The sequence below is a fragment of the Liolophura sinensis genome, chromosome 10 (assembly GCF_032854445.1).
Source record: "Liolophura sinensis isolate JHLJ2023 chromosome 10, CUHK_Ljap_v2, whole genome shotgun sequence".
NCBI lineage: Eukaryota > Metazoa > Mollusca > Polyplacophora > Chitonida > Chitonidae > Liolophura > Liolophura sinensis.
In genome coordinates, this window is record NC_088304.1 from 8,176,646 (window position 1) to 8,199,343 (window position 22,698).

Consider the following 22,698-nt stretch of genomic DNA (forward strand, 5'->3'; position numbering starts at 1 on the left):
AGTTCCCCCAAGGACTGATTCCCAACAGATCAGTTCCCCCCAAGGACTGATTCCCAACAGATTACTTCCCCATGGATTGCTTTCCCACAGTTTACTTTTTCATGGACTGCTTTCCCACATGGATTGCTTCCTCACATTACTTCCCCATGGATTGCTTTCCCACAAATCCCTTCCCAACAGGTCACATCCCCATGGACTGCTTCACCATGGATGGCTTCCCAACAGATCAGTTCCCTCATGGACTGCTTTCCCACAGTTTACTCCTCCATGGAGATTCTCCAAACAGGTTACTCCCCAAGGGATTGGTTACCCACAGATAACTTCCTCATGGACTGGTTCCCCACAGATAGCTCCCACATACATTGTTTCCCAACATATCACTTCTCCATGGACTGGCTCTGCATATAACTTCCCTATGGATCACTTTCCCATGTTTCCTCGTGGTTGCATGCTGTTACCCATGATAATCAGTGACAGCTGTGCTTACAACATACAAGTAAGTCAGGGTTCGCACGTCTGACAGCCCAAAAAATTCAAGGACTTTTCAAGTACTTTCAAGTATTTAAAATACAAATTCAAGTACCTCAAACAACAGTCACAATCTCCGCTTTTGCATACAAACTCCGACAACAGGCGCAGCTTGAATACTTTTTTTGGTGATTTTGCAAGCATGGTACAGCCATGCCGTGGCATTCGACAGGTACAAAGCCTTGTGTTGGTGCCATAACTTTCCGTCAGTGCACACATCACTGATAATCAGACAACCCATCATTGATTCTTATAAATTTTCCAATGTCCGTCAGAATAAATAGCGTAGCTTAAAATATTTCCACGCAACGCACGTGTTAGTAAACAGCACCACTGTCAGTCACAAGTAGTCCAGGGCAACATGCCCATACTGGAGACATCTATACTTCGGAGACACTATCAGCAGCATGCTCGATTGACACTGCTGGCGTCACGCACAAGCCAGTCCTTGAAATCTGGGAATTGCAGCCATTCAGCGTTAAAACAACAGTTGCCTGGCATCTCTAATGCTTTTTTTCATGGACCAATTCACTCTCAATGACTATAGCGTAAGTTCTTACAGTCAAACCAAAAAAAATGGCGATCTTAGTGTCCTCTGGTGGGGAAAAGGAAGTCTGTAGTGGTACAAAACTATGACCAAAATAAAATTCAAGTACTTTCAAGGCTTTCATGGACCCGTGCAAACCCTGCCAAGTTGTGTTCACAGTTTGACATGCAAGGAAGCTGTGTTCTAGAAGGCAAAACATCCCCATGAGGTTGTAATGCATGCAACAGGCAAACCTAGCAAGACAGGGCAAGGAGAAAAAATCTGCCCTTGTTGGATACTGATTTTTGATGAATCTATTAACCGTTAATTAAAAAACACTATAATTAGCTGTGCTGGGGTTCACTGATGAACCAAATCTGTTCGGCAATCCCTTTTTGGTTTTTCACAATGACTCCGTGAGGACTTGTGGGCGGGTTGAGGGAGGGGGGTGAGGTGGGTGGTGATTGCGGAGAAAACATCTTCTCACTGGGGAAAAAGGCACATGGATGTTCTAAAGCTGAAACACTGATTTATCACCTGGATGTTTACACAACAGCACATGTCCCATATCGTGACATTATGGATCACAAATAATACAAGGTGTTCACTAGACACTGGAACACAAGGAATGCAGGAAATCGGATGGATGAACATCTTCCAAGAACAATAAAATAACACTCTATAACCTTAACAAAGCTATATAAACATCAATGTTTCCACATACATGTAGAGCAACATTATGGTACCTGTAGTCAGTATACTGTCAGAGTGGAGTTCATTTCTTCTGCTAATACCTCCATCTACTGAATATTTATTTTTATATCAATGCTCATTGCTGTACTCAGAATTGCTTTGCTTTAAAAAAAAAACAAATTATAGAACCTGAGTAATTTAGGAAGAGGGGTGAAAACTGACGTAAAGGCTCACAGGCATTTTTTCTGACATGCTTGTTAAAGAAAGCTAACATATGTACCAAGGTTCATCTTACAAACAACTGAAAACTATGCATAAAAATACCTTCACTTATTTTTTCACATCTTTCTGAGAGTGTTGAAATGCATTCAAATATTTGAAAACTATGGTGGGCTTTCTGAGCCATACTGATGGTATCTATGAACTCACATCACATGTTTCTCCTGATGTTCCCAAGAGGGAAGGAATTTTTGGTAACATTATTTCAGTAATCTTTCACTCATGAGCAAAAAGAGTTATTCCAACATTCAGTGACATGATTAGAGTAGAAAAAAACTTTCTGTGACATCAGAGTTCCTAACCTCTGATAGTATGGTGCACAAAACCCACCTTAGAATTCAAATATTTAAGGTCATTTGGGGTCTATAATTCCACTTCTACATGCAGTAAGGAAGTGTTAATTTATTTATTTATTTGATCGGTGTTTTGCGCCGTACTCAAGAATATTTCACTTATACGACGGCGGCCAGCATTATAGAGGGAGGTAACCGGGCACAGCCCAGGGGAAACCCACAACCATCCGCAGGTTGCTGGCAGACCTTCCCACGTACGGCCGGAGAGGAAGCCAGCCGAGCTGGACTTGAACTCACAGTGACCGCATTGGAGAGAGACTGCTGCGTTATCATGCTGAGCTAGCGCGCTAACCAGCTAAGCCATGGAGGCTCCCTAGCTCATACTGAAATCATTCGCATTATTATTATTCCACTGATTGTGTGATCGCGCTACAGCCTAGACCGTTTGACTTGAAACTTTGCTGTTAAATTCCCCTATACCTGAAGTTATCAGTCTTGCTATTTCTGTTTTTCTATGTCACATGGTTTGGCAGCCATATTGGATTTTATAGCAAATCATTTAAACACGTACTTTTCAAGAACCACACAACAGACTGGTGTGAAATCTGATATGCCAGTAAGCACATCCTAGCTTCAATAAGTTTGAAAAATCTTTGTCTTCCGGTAAAAACTGTTAAAGCTCGCCGAGGACAGAAACTGTGATGTCCACAACTAGTTTTCAAATTTCAATTCTTACATATTCTGGTGCATTTCAGCCGCTGATTCTGAATTTGCTTTTTTTTTGTCTGTCTTTCTAACTTTCTGAGATATAGTCAAAAAAAGGAAAATTCAGTTAATATGTAATTTCAATGGCCTGTAAATCCAGATCTATGTGAGCTAAAAATGTGAAACTTGCACAAAATTGTCTGCCAACGGAATTGAGCTATGATCAACAGTTCTCCCCCTGGAAGCATTTGAATGACACCAATTTTTTTTTTAAGAAATACGTCTAGACATTAATCCTAAAGCTTTATCATTGAGTTAGATGGTAACTGGACTAGGTTTATGCTCTTTGACCATTGAGTTAGATGGTAACTGGACTAGGTTTATGCTCTTTGACCACTGAGTTAGATGGTAACTGGACTAGGTTAATGCTATTTTACCACTGAGTTAGATGGTACCTGGACTAGGTTTATGCTCTTTGACCATTGAGTTAGATGGTAACAGGACTAGGTTTATGCTATTTGACCACTGAGTTAGATGGTAACTGGACTAGGTTTATGCTATCTGACCATTGAGTTAGATGGTAAGTGGACTAGGTTTATGCTCTTTGACCATTGAGTTAGATGGTAAGTGGACTAGGTTTATGCTATTTGACCATTGAGTTAGATGGTAAGTGGACTAGGTTTATGCTCTTTGACCATTGAGTTAGATGGTAACTGGACTAGGTTTATGCTATTTGACCACTGAGTTAGATGGTAACTGGACTAGGTTTATGCTATTTGACCATTGAGTTAGATGGTAACAGGACTAGGTTTATGCTCTTTGACCATTGAGTTAGATGGTAACTGGACTAGGTTTATGCTCTTTGACCACTGAGTTAGATGGTAACTGGACTAGGTTAATGCTATTTTACCACTGAGTTAGATGGTACCTGGACTAGGTTTATGCTCTTTGACCATTGAGTTAGATGGTAACTGGACTAGGTTTATGCTATTTGACCACTGAGTTAGATGGTAACTGGACTAGGTTTATGCTATCTGACCATTGAGTTAGATGGTAAGTGGACTAGGTTTATGCTCTTTGACCATTGAGTTAGATGGTAAGTGGACTAGGTTTATGCTATTTGACCATTGAGTTAGATGGTAAGTGGACTAGGTTTATGCTCTTTGACCATTGAGTTAGATGGTAACTGGACTAGGTTTATGCTATTTGACCACTGAGTTAGATGGTAACTGGACTAGGTTTATGCTATTTGACCATTGAGTTAGATGGTAAGTGGACTAGGTTTATGCTCTTTGACCATTGAGTTAGATGGTAACTGGACTAGGTTTATGCTATTTGACCATTGAGTTAGATGGTAACTGGACTAGGTTTATGCTCTTTGACCATTGAGTTAGATGGTAACTGGGCTAGGTTTATGCTCTTTGACCACTGAGTTAGATGGTAACTGGACTAGGTTTATGCTCTTTGACCACTGAGTTAGATGGTAACTGGACTAGGTTTATGCTCTTTGACCACTGAGTTAGATGGTAACTGGACTAGGTTTATGCTTTTTGACCACTGAGTTAGATGGTAAATGGACTAGGTTTATGCTATTTGACCACTGAGTTAGATGGTAACTGGACTAGGTTTATGCTATTTGACCATTGAGTTAGATGGTAACTGGACTAGGTTTATGCTATTTGACCACTGAGTTAGATGGTAACAGGACTAGGTTTATGCTATTTGACCATTGAGTTAGATGGTAACTGGGCTAGGTTTATGCTCTTTGACCACTGAGTTAGATGGTACCTGGACTAGGTTTATGCTATTTGACCATTGAGTTAGATGGTAACTGGACTAGGTTTATGCTATTTGACCACTGAGTTAGATGGTAACTGGACTAGGTTTATGCTATTTGACCATTGAGTTAGATGGTAACTGGGCTAGGTTTATGCTATTTGACCACTGAGTTAGATGGTAACAGGACTAGGTTTATGCTATTTGACCACTGAGTTATATAGTAACTGGACTAGGTTTATGCTCTTTGACCATTGAGTTAGATGGTAACAGGACTAGGTTTATGCTATTTGACCACTGAGTTAGATGGTAACTGGACTAGGTTTATGCTATTTGACCACTGAGTTAGATGGTAACTGGACTAGGTTTATGCTATTTGACGTGCTGCTTTCTGCTGCACTGTTCATGATTTCCCAGAGCGGTTGTGCGATTAGATATAGCTATGCTATCTTCTATTTGACAGCATAGGATACCACCTACAAAAAATGAATAACCTAGGACCCGGCTGAAAATGCTTTGCAGTTCTAGTGTAAAACAATTTTGCATGAATGTAACAGTTTTATGGTAGCCAAACCTGTTTTGCAACTATTCAGTCAAACATGTGTATGTTGATGTTGGTTTCTAGCACTCTTCCTTTAAAATCTTTAGAAAAATGCATTTGCATAAATACATACACATGTAGGACTGGAGAGGAAACCAGCATGAGTTGGACATAAATTCACAGCGATGTCAGGCTTATAATAGGTCATACTGGGATACTAGCAGGCTAGTGCCAGGGATACTAGCGGGCCGGCGCCCAGGATACTAGTGGGCTAGCACCCGGGATACTTGCGGGCTAGCGCCTATGCCAAGGAGCCCCTTAATCATATTCAGATAAAAAAAAAAAGAGTATCTAAAAAAATATTCTTAAATTTCAGTCTTAGGGCCAAGGGAACACAAACTGTCAGTTGCAAACATAGCAAAGTCGAACAAGGTTGGCTGATACTCAAGTTCCATGTGCACAGTTTTAATGATAGTCTGATATGTGTCATTTTAACTATGCAGCAACAATTTGGAACAACTATGACATCAATATTTCTGATCAATGACAAATTACCTTACACAAACAGACTTAATTTCCTCAGAAGTGACATCTGAACAACTTAATTTCCAATACTACTGAATTATTCATCCATGAACAACCATGATAATACTGCCAACTGAAGGGCTGTTGCACAAATTCAATTCTGAATTTCAGAACAGATTCCCTGATTTGAAAAAAAAATATTTCCATGCATGATTCAGAAATGATTTTCCCATTCAGAAAACAAATTGCTCCTCAGAGATTGAAATTTCAGCTCTATTCAAACTTTAATGAGTTGAATTGGCAAGAATCCAAGTTTGAGAAAGAGAATGTTAAAAAAAAAACAGTAAATTCATAATCTTGGCAAACTGTTCAGTTTTCTGTCCAACATTTCCATGTGCAAATGTGAAGTTAAACATGAAAGTGCCTTTTCCATTACCCAACAACAAGAGGATCAAAATTTGTACAAAAATGATGGTCTTCAAGAAGAACAAGACTTTTCTCTTTTCTATGTCATACACATAGGTTCAATCTCTGACGTCAGTATTGCTTTCACTGCATATTTAAGGTGACCTTTGAGAACGGGTGGATCCACCCGTTATCACCCATGGTTTATCTCAACTGGACTATTGAATAGAGATACATATAGAGTTTATACAAATATGGCTGTGAGACAGGCAGGTTCTCATGCATTCATGTAAACCATGGCCAATCAGTGTTTGTATAGCTGTGCCATCTGCAGTGATTGTATAGCTGTGCCGTCTGCAGTGTTTGTATAGCTGTGTCGTCTTTAGTGTTTGTATAGCTGTGCAGTCTTTAGTGTTTGTATAGCTGTGCAGTCTTTAGTGTTTGTATAGCTGTGCAGTCTTTAGTGTTTGTATAGCTGTGCAGTCTTTAGTGTTTGTATAGCTGTGCAGTCTGCAGTGTTTGTATAGCTGTGTCATCTTTAGTGTTTGTATAGCTGTGCAGTCTGCAGTGTTTGTATAGCTGTGCAGTCTGCAGTGTTTGTATAGCTGTGTCGTCTTTAGTGTTTGTATAGCTGTGCAGTCTTTAGTGTTTGTATAGCTGTGCAGTCTTTAGTGTTTGTATAGCTGTGCAGCCTGCAGTGTTTGTATAGCTGTGCAGTCTGCAGTGTTAGTATAGCTGTGCAGTCTTCAGTGTTAGTATAGCTGTGCAGTCTGCAGTCTTTGTATAGCTGTGTCGTCTTTAGTGTTTGTATAGCTGTGCAGTCTTTAGTGTTTGTATAGCTGTGCAGTCTTTAGTGTTTGTATAGCTGTGCAGTCTTTAGTGTTTGTATAGCTGTGCAGCCTGCAGTGTTTGTATAGCTGTGCAGTCTGCAGTGTTAGTATAGCTGTGCAGTCTTCAGTGTTAGTATAGCTGTGCAGTCTGCAGTGATTGTATAGCTGTGTTGCGTTTAGTGTTGGTATAGCTGTGCAGTCTGCAGTGTTTGTATAGCTGTGCAGTCTGCAGTGTTTGTATAGCTGTGCAGCCTGCAGTGTTTGTATAGCTGTGCAGTCTGCAGTGATTGTACAGCTGTGCAGTCTGCAGTGATTGTATAGCTGTGCAGTGTGCAGTGATTGTATAGCTGTGTCGTGTTTAGTGTTTGTATAGCTGTGCATTCTGCAGTGTTTGTATACCTGTGTCGTCTGCAGTGTTTGTATAGCTGTGCAGGCTGCAGTGTTTGTATAGCTGTGCAGTCTGCAGTGATTGTATAGCTGTGCAGTCTGCAGTGATTGTATAGCTGTGCAGTCTGCAGTGATTGTATAGCTGAGCAGTCTGCAGTGATTGTATAGCTGTGCAGTCTGCAGTGTTTGTATAGCTGTACAGTCTGCAGTGTTTGTATAGCTGTGCAGTCTTTAGTGTTTGTATAGTTGTGCAGTCTGCAATGATTGTATAGCTGTGTAGTCTTAAGTGTTTGTATAGGTGTGCAGTCTTTAGTGTTTGTATAACTGTGCAATCTTTAGTGTTTGTATAGCTGTCCAGTCTTTAGTGTTTGTACAGTGCAGTGTGCAGTGTTTGTATAGCTGTGCAGCCTGCAGTGATTGTATAGGTGTGCAGTCTGCAGTGATTGTATAGCTGTGCAGTCTTTAGTGTTTGTATAGCTGTGCAGTCTTTAGTGTTTGTATAGCTGTGCAGTCTGCAGTGTTGGTATAGCTGTGCAGTCTGCAGTGTTTGTATAGCTGTGTCGTCTTTAGTGTTTGTATAGCTGTGTCGTATGCAGTGATTGTATAGGTGTGCAGTCTGCAGTGTTTGTATAGCTGTGCAGTCTGCAGTGTTGGTACAGCTGTGCAGTCTGCAGTGATTGTATATTTGTGTCGTATTGAGTGTTTGTATAGCTGTGCAGTCTGCAGTGTTGGTATAGCTGTGCCGTCTTTAGTGTTTATATAGCTGTGCAGCCTGCAGTGATTGTATAGCTGTGCAGTCTGCAGTGTTTGTATAGCTGTGCAGCCTGCAGTGTTTGTATAGCTGTGCAGTCTGCAGTGTTTGTATAGCTGTCCAGACTGCAGTGTTTGTATAGCTGTGTCGTTTGCAGTGTTTGTATAGCTGTGCAGTCTGCAGTGTTGTATAGCTGTGCAGTCTGCAGTGTTAGTATAGCTGTGCAGTCTGCAGTGATTGTATAGCTGTGTTGTGTTTAGTGTTTGTATAGCTGTGCAGTGTTTGTATAGCTGTGTTGTCTGCAGTGTTTGTATAGCTGTGCAGTCTGCAGTGATTGTATAGCTGTGCAGTCTGCAGTGATTGTATAACTGTGCAGTCTGCAGTGATTGTTTAGCTGTGCAGCCTGCAGTGTTTGTATAGCTGTGCAGGCTGCAGTGTTTGTATAGCTGTGCGGCCTGCAGTGTTTGTATAGCTGTGCAGTCTGCAGTGATTGTATAGCTGTGTCGTGTTTAGTGTTTGTATAGCTGTGCAGTCTGCAGTGTTTGTATAGCTGTGCCGTCTTTAGTGTTTGTATAGCTCTGCCGTCTGCAGTGTTTGTATAGCTGTGCAGTCTGCAATGTTTGTATAGCTCTGTCGTATGCAGTGATTGTATAGCTCTGCAGTCTGCAGTGTTTGTATAACTGTGCAGTCTGCAGTGATTGTATAGCTGTGTCACGTTTAGTGTTTGTATAGCTGTGCAGCCGTAGTGTTAGTATAGCTGTGCAGTCTGCAGTTTTTGTATAGCTGTGCAGTCTGTAGTGTTAGTATAGCTGTGGAGTCTACAGTGTTTGTATAGCTGTGCAGTCTGCAGTGTTTGTATAGCTGTGCAGTCTGCAGTGTTTGTATAGCTGTGCCGTCTGCAGTGTTTGTATAGCTGTGCAGCCTGCAGTGTTTGTATAGCTGTGCAGCCTGCAGTGTTTGTATAGCTGTGCAGGCTGCAGTGTTAGTATAGCTGTGCAGTCTGCAGTGTTTGTATACCTGTGCAGTCTTTAGTGTTTGTATAGCTGTGCAGTCTTTAGTGTTTGTATAGCTGTGCAGTCTTTAGTGTTTGTATAGCTGTGCAGTCTGCAGTGTTTGTATAGCTGTGCAGTCTGCAGTGTTTGTATAGCTGTGCAGGCTGCAGTCTTTGTATAGCTGTGCAGGCTGCAGTGTTGTATAGCTGTGCAGTCTGCAGTGTCAGTATAGCTGTGCAGTCTTCAGTGTTAGTATAGCTGTGCAGTCTGCAGTGTTTGTATAGCTGTGCAGTCTGCAGTGTTTGTATAGCTGTGCATTCTGCAGTGTTTGTATAACTGTGCAGTCTGCAATGTTTGTATAACTGTGTCGTCTTTAGTGTTTGTACAGCTGTGCAGTCTGCAGTGTTTGTATGGCTGTGCAGTCTGCAGTGCTGGTATAGCTGTGCAGTCTGCAGTGTTTGTATAGGTGTGCAGTCTGCAGTGTTTGTATAGCTGTGCAGTCTTTAGTGTTTGTATAGCTGTGCAGTCTGCAGTGATTGTATAGGTGTGCAGTCTGCAGTGTTTGTATAGCTGTACAGTCTGCAGTGTTTGTATAGCTGTGCAGTCTGCAGTGTTTGTATAGTTGTGCAGTCTGCAATGTTTGTATAGCTGTGCAGTCTTTAGTGTTTGTATAACTGTGCAATCTTTAGTGTTTGTATAGCTGTCCAGTCTTTAGTGTTTGTACAGTGCAGTGTGCAGTGTTTGTATAGCTGTGCAGCCTGCAGTGTTTGTATAGCTGTGCAGTCTGCAGTGATTGTATAGGTGTGCAGTCTGCAGTGTTTGTATAGCTGTGCAGTATGCAGTGTTTATATAGCTGTGCCATCTGCAGTGTTTGTATAGCTGTGCCGTCTTTAGTGTTTGTATAGCTGTGCAGTCTTTAATGTTTGCATAGCTGTACAGTTTTCAGTGCTTGTGTAGCCGTGCAGTTTGCAGTGCTTGTATAGCTGTGCAGTCTTTAGTGTTTGTATAGCTGTGCAGTCTGCAGTGCTTGTATAGCTGTGCAGTCTGCAGTGCTTGTATAGCTGTGCAGTCTGCAGTGCTTGTATAGCTGACAAGTGTTCAGTATTTGTATAGCGTTGAAGACCATAATACTAATGGCTCTCACAACAGTGCATTAATTTTTAGTTCAATTAATCCATCAATACTTTACAAAAAAAGCGCTTTGGGTTTAACGTCGTACTTAACAATTTTTCAGTCATATGACCACGAAGGAGTCCTTACAGTGCATGTAATCTGCCTCTTTGTTGCAGGACGGATTTCCACCGCTCTTTTATTTAGTGCTGCTTCACTTAGGGAACTTACTGAAGACTGGTAAGTCGCCCGCTCAAGCCATTATACTGATACGGGTCAACCAGTCGTTGCACTATCCCCTTCATGCTGAACGCCAAGCAAGGAAGCTACAAATTCCTCTTTTAGGGTCTTAGGTGTAACCCAACCAAGGATCTACCGGCCCCAAAGTGGATACTATACCAGTTGAGCTATCTGGGCCGGAATTAACAAAAAGAAAACAGATAGTAAGCGCTGGACAAACTAGTGTGGTCAGAGTGATGATACAGAGGGGTAACTTAGGGATGGGAATAGAGTAGGGTTAGGCTGAGTCCTACCCTGCTCATACCATGGAAATCAACAAAAACACAGCCATAAGTGGGAAGGTATGCCAGCAACCTATGGATGGTTGCGTCTTTCTCCCAGGCTCATCTTGGTTTCCTCCCACCATAATGCTGGCTACTGTCATATATTAAAATGAAATATTCCTGAGTACGGCCTAAAAACACCAATCAAATAAATAAATAAATAAATAAATAAAAAGATACAAAAGAATTATCTCCTTACCTGTAGGCACTGTCATCCATCAGAACAGAACGGTCGATTTTTCTCTCGTCAGTAAATCGCATCACCACTTCCTCAAGACTGGCTGCCCAAGTATGCAAATTACCCGTCCCAATAAGGCTAAACCACCGCCACCTGACAGAAATGGAGAGTGTTTACCAGCGTCGTGTAAACGTCGAATTGTGCTTCTTTTCCACTCAATGATCTCAGGTAATAGTGCATACATAACGTAACTTCTCCAGCCATAAGTGGGAAGGTCTGTTTATAGCAACCTGCAGATGGTCGTTAGTTTCCCCCTGGGTTCCGCCCGGTTTCCTCCCATCATAATGTTGGTCGTTGCGTTGTACAAGTGAAATATTCTTGAGTACAGCGCAAAACACCAATCAAATAAACAAATAAATAAATAAATAAATATACATGTACAGTGTAACAGAAGTGAAATGTATAATATTCCCACACAAACTATATTTACAGATATTACACTGACCAAATGATAAAAAGCAGTCTGATGAAGTGACACAAGCAAATCTGCTCACCGCACATGTATATTTGTTGGATTGGTTTTCAACTCCATACTCAGGAATACCTACATGTAACTCCTTAGACTAGTATACTGTATGGTCACAGTCAGGTTAATGGGTGAAGATCACCAGACAGACTCTGGAGTAAACCCCTTTCGCCAGGTATATGAGTGAAAAACACCAGGCAGAGCCTGGAGTAAACCCCTGTTGCCAGGTATATGGGTGAAGAACACCAGACAGAGCCTGGAGTAAACCCCTGTCGCCAGGTGTATGGGTGAAGAAGACCAGGCAGAGCCTGGAGTACACCCCTGTTGCCAGGTATATGGGTGAAGAATACCAAACAGAGCCTGGAGTAAACCCCTGTTGCCAGGTATATGGGTGAAGAACACCAGACAGAGCCTGGAGTACACCCCTGTTGCCAGGTATATGGGTGAAGAATACCAAACAGAGCCTGGAGTACACCCCTGTTGCCAGATATATGGGTGAAGAACACCAGACAGAGCCTGGAGTAAACCCCTGTCGCCAGGTATATGTGTGAAGAACACCAGACAGAGCCTGGAGTAAACCCCTGCCGCCAGGTATATGGGTGAAGAACACCAGACAGAGCCTGGAGTAAACCCCTGCCGCCAGGTATATGGGTGAAGAACACCAGACAGAGCCTGGAGTAAACCCCTGCCGCCAGGTATATGGGTGAAGAACACCAGACAGAGCCTGGAGTAAACCCCTGTCGCCAGGTATATGGATGAAAAACACCAGACAGAGCCTGGAGTACACCCCTGTTGCCAGGTATATGGGTGAAGAACACCAGACAGAGCCTGGAGTACACCCCTGTCGCCAGGTATATGGGTGAAGAACACCAGACAGAGCCTGGAGTAAACCCCTGTCGCCAGGTGTATGGGTGAATAACACCAAACAGAGCCTGGAGTAAACCCCTGTTCCTGCCTTAAAGCTGCAACCAGCCAGCCACACTGGAGTGAGCATTTCATCTGATTAGTTAAGGGCTAAACTGCCACATGAAAACAGGTGATTCCACCACATGAGCCACAGAGGACACACAAACTGACTTGTACTCTGAATGTACGTGTCTATGAACAGTTCAGCAGTCTTTATGGTAACCAGGAACATTTTGGTCCATGCTAATGTAACCAGAGCAGAACTGTTCCTCTCTTCCACACTCTTACCTGTAAAGGAGTGTGGTCTCTTGGTTTTGGTACTTATCCAAAGTCGTGTGACCCTTAGTGTACTTCAGAATGTTGCTGTGAGTTCTATTACACTTACCCAATGCTGTGTGACCTTAAGTGTGCTTAAGAATGTCACTATGGGTTTTGTTACACTTTACCTAATGCCCTGTGACCCTTGGTGTACTTAAGAATGTCACTATGGGTTTTGCTACACTTTACCTAATGCCACGTGACCCTTGGTGTACTTAAGAATGTCACTATGGGTTTTGCTGCACTTTACCTAATGCCCTGTGGCCCTTGGTGTACTTAAGAACACTAGTATGGGTTTTGCTACACTTTATCTACTGCCACATGACCCTTGGTGTACTTAAGAATGTCACTACGGGTTTTGCTACACTTTACCTAATGCCCTGTGGCCCTTGGTGTAGTTAAGAATGCTAGTATGGGTTTTGCTACACTTTACCTAATGCCATGTGACCCTTGGTATACTTAAGAATGTCACTATGGGTTTTGCTCCACTTTACCTAATGCCCTGTGGCCCTTGGTGTACTGAAGAATGTCACTACGGGTTTTGCTACACTTTACCTAATGCCCTGTGGCCCTTGGTGTAGTTAAGAATGCTAGTATGGGTTTTGCTACACTTTACCTAATGCCATGTGACCCTTGGTATACTTAAGAATGCTAGTATGGGTTTTGCTACACTTTACCTAATGCCCTGTGGCCCTTGGTGTACTGAAGAATGTCACTACTGGTTTTATTACACGTTACCTAATGCCCTGTGGCATTGGTGTACTTAAGAATGTCACCATGGGTTTTGCTGCACTTTACCTAATGCCCTGTGGCCCTTGGTGTACTTAAGAATGTCACTATGGGTTTCGCTACACTTTACCTAATGCCCAGTGGCCCTTGGTGTACTTAAGAATGTCACTATTGGTTTTGCTACACTTTACCTAATGCCCTGTGACCCTTGGTGTACTGAAGAATGTTACTATTAGTTTTGTTGAACTTACCTAATGCTGTGTGGCCCTTGGTGTACTGCAGAATGTCACGATTGGTTTTTTTGAACTTACCTAATGCCATGTGGCCCTTGGTGTACTGAAGAATGTCGCTATTGGTTTTACTGAACTTACCTAATGCTGTGTGGCCCTTGGTGTACTGAAGAATTTCGCTGTGGGTTTTAGGGAGGACTCCATCTGGAGGGTTATAACGTGTGAAAGACATGAAACAATACCACTTGCACCGGTCTTTGTTGCTAAATTTGGAAGATGTCATAAGTTCCCTGCCGAAGTAAGACCATAGATCATTTCCCGACATTTTGTATGCCTCCTCTAGTCTCAGTTTACTCTTAAACAGGTGGCAGACAGGGTTTTCCTCTGAGTCCAGTTCTAATTGGAATGTATTCCGATCAAATCCATGCTCTCTCATTTTTTCGGAGGTAAAGCACTGTATAAGCTGGGCGCCCAAAATAATCCTCTGCCTCGCTGAATCGGCTGAGCAGTCTTCAGAGTCGGGCCCTTGGATATGACCATTGTCATCAGCGCAGACGATGTAAACTGGTCGGACAAAATTTGCTGCCTTGAGATATTCAAATGCTAATGTCAATGTGGTTTCATCTGCGCCAAATTTCAGCTTTATAGTGTTCAAGCCACGCCTTAGCCTCACCAATGCCTTGAAACATCCCTCGATGACTGGCCAGCGCATCTTACTGGCAGCCTCGCCGGGAATGCTGTCGTTCCAAACCTCGATCTCCTCATCTTGGCAGGTAAAGGCTTCCACGTCCCCGATGAGCAGGGGTAAGTGACACCTGGCTATGTCACCACTGCTGTAGTTGTACACGGTTATCCTCATTCTGTAAGCCCTCAGCTCTCAGCCTCATCCCAGCCTACAGTAACAGTCAAAAACATTCAGTAAATATACACTTGACCATGCACTACTGAATTTTCACCTCAGATGTTAACATAAATGTTGTTTTCTTTTGTTCGGATGGCTATTTTTTATTTACCTTTACAAAGGAGGCGTCTGTCTGTCCGTTTGCCTGGGTCTCTGTATGTGGTTGTCTGTGTGTGCGTGTGTGTGTGTGTCTGTCTGTCTGGGTCTGTGTATCTGTTATCCAGAATGTGTTTGTCTGGGTTTGTGTGTGTGTGTGTCTGTCTGGGTCTGTGTATCTGTTATCCAGCATCTGTCTGTCTGTCTGTCTGTCTGTCTGGGTCTGTGTATCTGTTATCCAGGGCCTGTCTGCCTGTTTGTCTGGGTCTCTGTGTAAACTGGAGAAAATTGTACATAGGCTAGAAAGTTGCTAAGCACAGATCCATTAATTTTGATTGAATTTCTTGAATGATCCTTCTATCACCATTGGTAGATAGAGCAGAAATGCAGAGTACTTCCACTTTGTCAACAGTGGGAGGCTGTTTGGCTAATGCAGAGGTTTTTGCTCTCAGAACCACTTCTAGTGGGGTTTTATTTAAATTATTATATCATTTTTGTTTTTCTTCCTGTTTTTTGGAAACTTGAGTTTACACAATCTGTGAAAATAAGGAAATCACAATTGACTGAAATAATATATGGTAATATGTGTCAAAATGTTTGAGTACCAATTGACTGGATCCTTAGGCACACCCATCTTTTTTTCACAGACCAGTTTATCAGGCACAGTCAGGCACCATCAGGCAGTCAGGCACCATCAGACAGTCAGGCACCATCAGGCACTGTCAGACAGTCAGGCACCATCAGGCACTGTCAGACAGTCAGGTACCATCAGGCACAGTCAGGCACCATCAGGCGCAGTCAGGCACCATCAGGCATAGTCAGGCACCATCAGGCACTGTCAGACAGTCAGGCACTGTCAGACAGTCAGGCACCATCAGGTACATCAGGCCAATAACATTATTAATGACAAGACGCCTTAATTCCAGCTTACATGTACTGTGTTTGGCTGACACTGTTTCTCATCTACATGTAATACAGATACATTGCATTGGTCTTGTATAAGCCTACAGACCTTGTGAAAGTGTTCTCAAGTCTGCCAATTCAAATATACAGCATAAGAAAAAGCTTTAGGATACATGAGCATGAAAAGGGAATATTCTTAGTTCCAATACATGAAGCTGATGACCATGATGTTTTAGTGCCATTACCTCAGGTCCACGGGTCCTGAAGGCTTATACCCGACTGCTTATCAATGATATTGGGTCATTGCTATTATTACACATACCTTGTGCTCACCATACTGATAACTACCAGAGGTTGTATTCTACAAAGTATTATACATGTATTCTGTAAGACAGCTCTCAGCCATTTCAAAACATTCAACTACATGACTCGTTTATGAAGCAAATCTTTTTATGATCAGCCCAAAACCTTTTAAGTGTATCAGCAGCCTTGGGGTCATTACACTGTCAAAATACAGACAAATCAGAGACATTTTTGGTGATTAACCCGCTGACATGAGGTAATAATGTGGAAATTTACATAGCAGGGCATTAATGGACAATTATAATGACCTGATAAATAATACATACATATATCGGAAATAGTATCTGGTGTCCCTTTCATCTGTCTGGCAAATTAAGGCATGGTACAACTGTTACGATCCACACACATGTGTATATTCATCGATGAAGAATATTAATAGTGTCATTTCTATGCCATCTTTGTGTAAAACCTGGATACAATATCTACAACCCATCATCCATTCATATTTATATGATATTATGTTTCCCTGGATCAATCTAATCTCACTGATGACATCATTACATTAGAGTGCTGCCTCAGTGAACTACCCTGCCACAGACACCAAGTGCATGTACAACACAATCTCACTGAATTACCGAGCAAAAACACCAAGTCTACATGATAATGTCACTTAACTATTCTGCCAACAACACCAAGTGTACACGACAATCTCACTGAACTGCCCTGCAACAGACACCAAGATCTAATGAGTTCAACTAATGTGAAGATGCAATGTGTACAACTATATGTATCTAGATGTAACGTGTACAACTGTGTGGATGTAATGTGTACAAAAGTGTGGATGTAATGCGTATAACTGTCAGGATGTAATGTGTACACCTGTCAAGATGTAATGTGTATAACTATCCAGATGTAATGTGTACAACTGTCAAGATGTAAAGTGTACAAATGTTTAGATTTAATGTGTACATGTACAATTTTAAATGTACATGTACAGATTTAAAGCATGCAAATGTCCAAATGAAATGTGTACAACTGTCCTGATGTAATGTGTACAACTGTGTAGATGTAATGTGTACAACTGTTCAGATGCAATATGTACAACTGAGTGCATGCAGATGCAATGTGTACAACTGTCTCGATATAATGTGTACAACTGAGTACATGTAGATGCAATGTATACAAATGTCTAAATCTAATGTGTACAACTGAGTACATGTAGATGTAATGTGTACAACTGTCCAGATCTAATGTGTACAGCTGTCTAGATGTCATGTGTACAAATGTGTAGATCAAAAGTGTACATGTATGACGCATAAGCTGATGGATATGTACACAGACTGGTACAATTGTTTATTTATTTATTTATTTGATGGGTGTTTTACACCGTACTCAAGAATATTTCACTTAAACGATGTCAGCCAGCACTATGGTGGAAGGAAACCAGGCAGAGCCTCGGGAAAGCCCACAACCATCCGCAGGCAGCTTGCGGATGGTGGACCTTTCCACATACGACAGTACAACTGTGAACTGTGTATAGTATACAGGTATGCAGACTGACACAGGTAATCAATACACAGGTAAACACATCTGTGACGTCAGCCACTTACATGTACAGGTGTCATCTGGCATTTAGTAAACTTGATATGATAGTATTGACAAATAGGATTTTTACTTCCTCCGACTGTTCAGCATCTAGGTAATATGGCAAGTGAGTCTTCTATTGATCACAGGGTGTGTATGTATGAGGGACATGACTACTGGCATGGCCAGGTACTGTATTTATAACACACTTGGACACTGCACATCATCTGTGTAACAACTCTGTCAATAATCAGGATAGCAGAACTGAACCAAGTCCAGCTGGGTCCTGTATACTCAAAGTTTTACGGTGATGTCATACCTAAGCCAGTCATTAGCACAGTGATTGGTCATGTGACTAGAGTACTAGAAGTGAAAACAAAGCGAATTCAACCAATGTGAGATAGGCATTGAATATGTCGCCTGAATATCAGTGTAATTGTTGCCTCAACATAATTCTTAAATGCAAACAACACACTAGAATGAAGTATATGTCAGATAAAAGACCATTAAATATTGATTTGTTTTGTTTTTTTCAGAATATTTTCCATCTACTGTACATGTAGTAAAATAAATTTAAAACTTTGGATTCTACTGTGGTATTTTCTGACCATATTGGGACCAGTGATGTCACTTCTGCTTTTTGACCACTGAACACACACAGAATGTTATAGTTCATCATTCAAAGTGTATCTTCATTTAGAGCTATGAATACATTCAACAAATGGGACCTTTAAACGAACTACTTCAAGCCAAAAATATTGCTGTGGCGTCACTGATAACCAAAGGGGCCCAAAAGACCACCACAGAATCCTGTTTTAAATGAATTTTAGTTGGTTAAAAAAAATCCTAAAAAAATAAATCAAACTATTTTCCGGGACGCTGTTTAATGATCTTTCATCTGATAAATACTTTATTTTAGTGTTTTCTTTGCCTTTACTGTAGAATTTGGCCTGAAAGATATAAACACAGTAAGGAAACAAGATACAGAGGACATGTGCAAGAGTTCTAAAACCAGGGGAGGGACATATGCAACTACTGGTACCCATCCTTCCTCCGTGGTAATCTTATCCTTCAAATTGACTGATTGGTTGACTGTGATGAACGCCATGCTCATGAACTTTTCATCTATATTATGGTGGTCAGTTTTCACTTATTGTCACCTGGCGAGGGAATATACAAATTCACCTCATTAACCTTGAAAAAGTATAACTCCTTTTCTTATACAGGCCTAGCATGGTTGGAGTCTTGATGTTTACAATGTCAATTTCATACTCAATGAAGATTCAGGCTGATTGTCTTTGTTATTGAGTAAGTCTGGAGTAAATAGAAGATACCCACCTAAAGGCCTGCTATCCACACCCACCAAACTGCCACCATATGTCCCTGCTTGGTTTAGAATAGATTTATTATACCCATGAAGGTGTACGCTCCCCAGCGAATGCTGCCATCTTCTGACTGCTCCACTGTGAAACTGGACATGTGCTTAGCTGCCCGTATACCGTGAAAGCCTTCATGGGTATAATAAATCTACTCTAAATCGAGTAGGGACATATGGTGGCGGTGTTGTGGGTGTGGAAAGCAGGACTTAGGTTGGTGTCTTTTATTTGCATGAGACTTATTCGATAACAAAGACAATCGGCCTGGACCTATGTTGAGTACGAAATTAAAATTGTAAAGCGTCGAGACACCAACAACAGTAGGCCAGTATAAAAAAAGGAGTTAAGAGTCTTTCGCAGCTCACACCTCATGTGTCCTGATGATTAACCACCACTAGGCCTCCGTTACGCCTCTCTTTAATATAAAATAATATATATCTATATAATAATAATAATAGGCAGTCAGAGTAAGGATGTCTCAAGAAGCCCATTGCACTTCTCAGGAACAACTTCTGAGGCGCAGGGAACTCCCCGGCGGTTAGTATTTAGTAGTAGTCGTAGAAGAACTGAGAGACAGAGTGGTGGGCATAGTATTTAACAGGTTTAAACTGAGCAGTAACTTACGCATATGCTCTATTCGGTATAATAACATTAAACACCTCGTATTTTGGCACAATACCACATGTATCCCTATCGTTCCCAGAAAACAGCTATCCAGTCATGCCAATTCTACCTCAGACCAATGTAGGTACGTGACACTAACAGTTAACCAGACAATCAGCTGGTAAAATCCCCGACAGAGTTGTCAAAGCGGAGATTTCGTGATGTCAACATCAGCACATTTAACCCGGTATCTCATTACTAACACTTACCAGCCATTCATGCGCCACGCTCCTCTCAAACTTACACCCGTAAATACATATTTTCACCCTTTCCCTTTTGAATTATCCTATCAACTGCTCCTATTTCCAGTAACACACTGTTCTTTGAACTCTGTACGTTAGATCAATCCATCATTTGCTGGGCGGGACAATCCTCCCTCCTTTACTGAAGAGCTACCCTAAAAAGGCGGCAAATTCGAAGCAAAAATAGATTTAAAAACGCGTCCGTGCATTTCAGCGTAGAGGCTGATCCTGAAAAGGGCTCTGTTTTTTCGATCACCCCCCCCCCCCCTCACGCTCAAGGTAGACTAAAACTAAGCTATTTTTGTACATCACTTAAATTTATATCCATCATTTGTTGTTGTCAAAAAAACAAACAAAAAATTTTATGCGAAATTAAGTACCTTAGTTTAATCAATACCGGTATCTGTAATATTTAACCTACTGGTACCATAAAGCCTATAGGCCTATACTTGACTGCTTATCGGTAAATGCTTGAAGGGAGGAGCATGGACCAAATGCATTGCTGATGTTAGTGGGTTCTTTATGAGGAATAAATACGCGTTGAAATTAACAAAAGGGCGATTAAGTATAATTTCTTGTCATGTGGACGTTAAGACAAGATGGATCCATGAGTTTCAACTCTGAGGTTGTAAATTATGTACGGACAGCAAGCAACACACAGAAGGTCGTACATGGGCAGAGTACATAGCTGAGCTATAGTATCCTTTGTGTTGCATGAGGATTTCATAGCTGAGCTATAGTATCCTTTGTGTTGCATGAGGATTTCAATCAACTTCACAAGTTCTGTTTACAAAAAATAGTGTGTCAATTTGTATAATTTCACTTGTAAGTTTATACAGATGGGAATGTCCACAGTTTCTGGCGCACTGCTTCAAACACCTCTTATTCAACTCATGATAAAATTTTCAAGTTGGATATATGAACATCAACACTCAACTCTCAAAAAATTAATCTGTTCATTTTAACAGAAAGACTGTCGTCCGAATGATGCTAGAAGGCATTCTTTTGTTACAGCAGATTGTGGTTAGCGCGCTAGCGCAGCGTAATGATCCAGGAGTCTCTCCCCAATGTGGTCGCTGTGAGTTCAAGTCCAGCTCATGAGGGCTTCCTCTTCGGCCGTACGTGAGAAGGTTTGCCTACAACCAGCGGATGGCCGTGGGTTTCCCCCGGGCACTCTCCGGTTTCCACTCACCATAATGCTGGCCGTCGTCGTATAAGTGAAATATTCTTGAGTACGACGTAAAACACCAATCAAATAAATAAATAAATAAATCATTGAAGACCATGCACCTAAACGACAGAGCGTCGTCAACCATTTAGTCATTTAAAACCAAATGTCCAAGTGAGTCTGTGGCGTGGTCATCTACATTGTAAGATCACCTAAACGACAGCGTCGTCGGCCGCTTAGTTATCTCACATCACCTACACCACAAAGCGTCGTCGGCCGCTTAGTTATCTCAGATCACCTACACCACAAAGCGTCGTCGGCCGCTTAGTTATCTCAGATCACCTACACCACAAAGCGTCGTCGGCCGTTTTGTCATTTAAGATCACCTAAACGAGAGAGCATTGTCGATTCCTTGGTCATGCAAGATCACCTAAATGACAGAGCGTCGTCAGCCGCTTAGTTATTTAAGACCACCTAAACGACAGAGCGTTGTTGACCGCCCAGTCGTCTATGACCGCCTAAACGACAAAGCGTTGTCGACCGCTGAGTTATTTAAGACCACCTAAAGAACAGAGCGTAGTCGATCGCTTTGTCATGCAAGACCATCTAAACCACTGAAGCTTGAGTCGGAGATATAATAACACCTACGGCAAAACTGGGCACAGGGGGGCAACTCTAACCGAGCATCGATTTGCCTCCATTAAATTCAACGGAGAAAACATTAATAATGTCAGTATACATTATGTGAGAAAGCTTCCGGACAATTCGATCTTTGTGCGATTATTTCATTGTATTCATTTTTAACTGCAAAATTAGTAGGTGGCTTTATGCACTTCAACGGCGACCAGGTTTATGGGTAGGGAAAACCACCACCCTTCGTTGTGACGGAGACCAGGTTTATCGGTGGGGGAAACAACCAATCTACGCTGTTACCGCGACCAGGTTTATGGGGGAGGAAACGACCAAACTTCGTTGTGACGGCGACCAGGTTTATGGGTAGGGAAAACCACCACCCTTCGTTGTGACAGCGGCCAGGTTTATGGGTAGGGAAAACCACCACACTTCGTTGTGACGGGGACCAGGTTTATGGGTAGGGAAAACCACCACCCTTCGTTGTGACGGCTGCCATGTTTATGGGTAGTGGGAAAAAATCACTGTAGGCTTAAAATTAAAATAATCACGATATATTTATGCTAAATCTAGCTCTTTAAACTTTAATGAATGAATGAATGCTTGGGGCTTAACGTCGTACTTAATAATTTTATGATGACTTATGATGGCGAGGAGTCATTGTGTGTGTGTACATGCTGTGTTTTCTTGTGGCAGGGCGAGTCCATAACGAACACACCAGACATGACACCCATCCAGTCACATTATAGTAACACCTGGCCAACCAGTACTTTTTCCTTGCTCTAATTATATATAACCTCTCAGTGCACAGCGCCAAGCGAGGCATCAACAAGTACCATTTCTTATGACCCGACACGGATTTGATCCCGTGTTTCCCGACTTCGAGACAGACGCTCTAAGCATTAGGCCACCGACTGAACTTTACTTTAACTTGAATAAATGGCTCAGGTAATGCAAATGAGTTACAACCAAATATTAACCGCAATGTCTCCTATAATGTCACATAATTGATGTCTTTCACCCTTGAGGCAATATATTCCC

At 41.8% G+C, this 22,698-nt stretch overlaps 1 protein-coding gene across 1 annotated transcript in view; it reads right to left on the reverse strand.

Annotated features, from left to right (window-relative positions):
- LOC135476851 (uncharacterized) overlaps positions 1-19,984 on the reverse strand; it is a 43,768-nt gene extending 23,784 nt beyond the window's left edge. The window contains 4 exon segments of the mRNA XM_064756995.1: positions 11,104-11,215; positions 11,218-11,235; positions 13,933-14,684; positions 19,827-19,984. Coding sequence (XP_064613065.1) covers positions 11,104-11,215; positions 11,218-11,235; positions 13,933-14,650 — 848 coding nt within the window. The 5' untranslated portion in view covers positions 14,651-14,684; positions 19,827-19,984.
- Between the last annotated feature and the right edge of the window lie 2,714 nt (positions 19,985-22,698).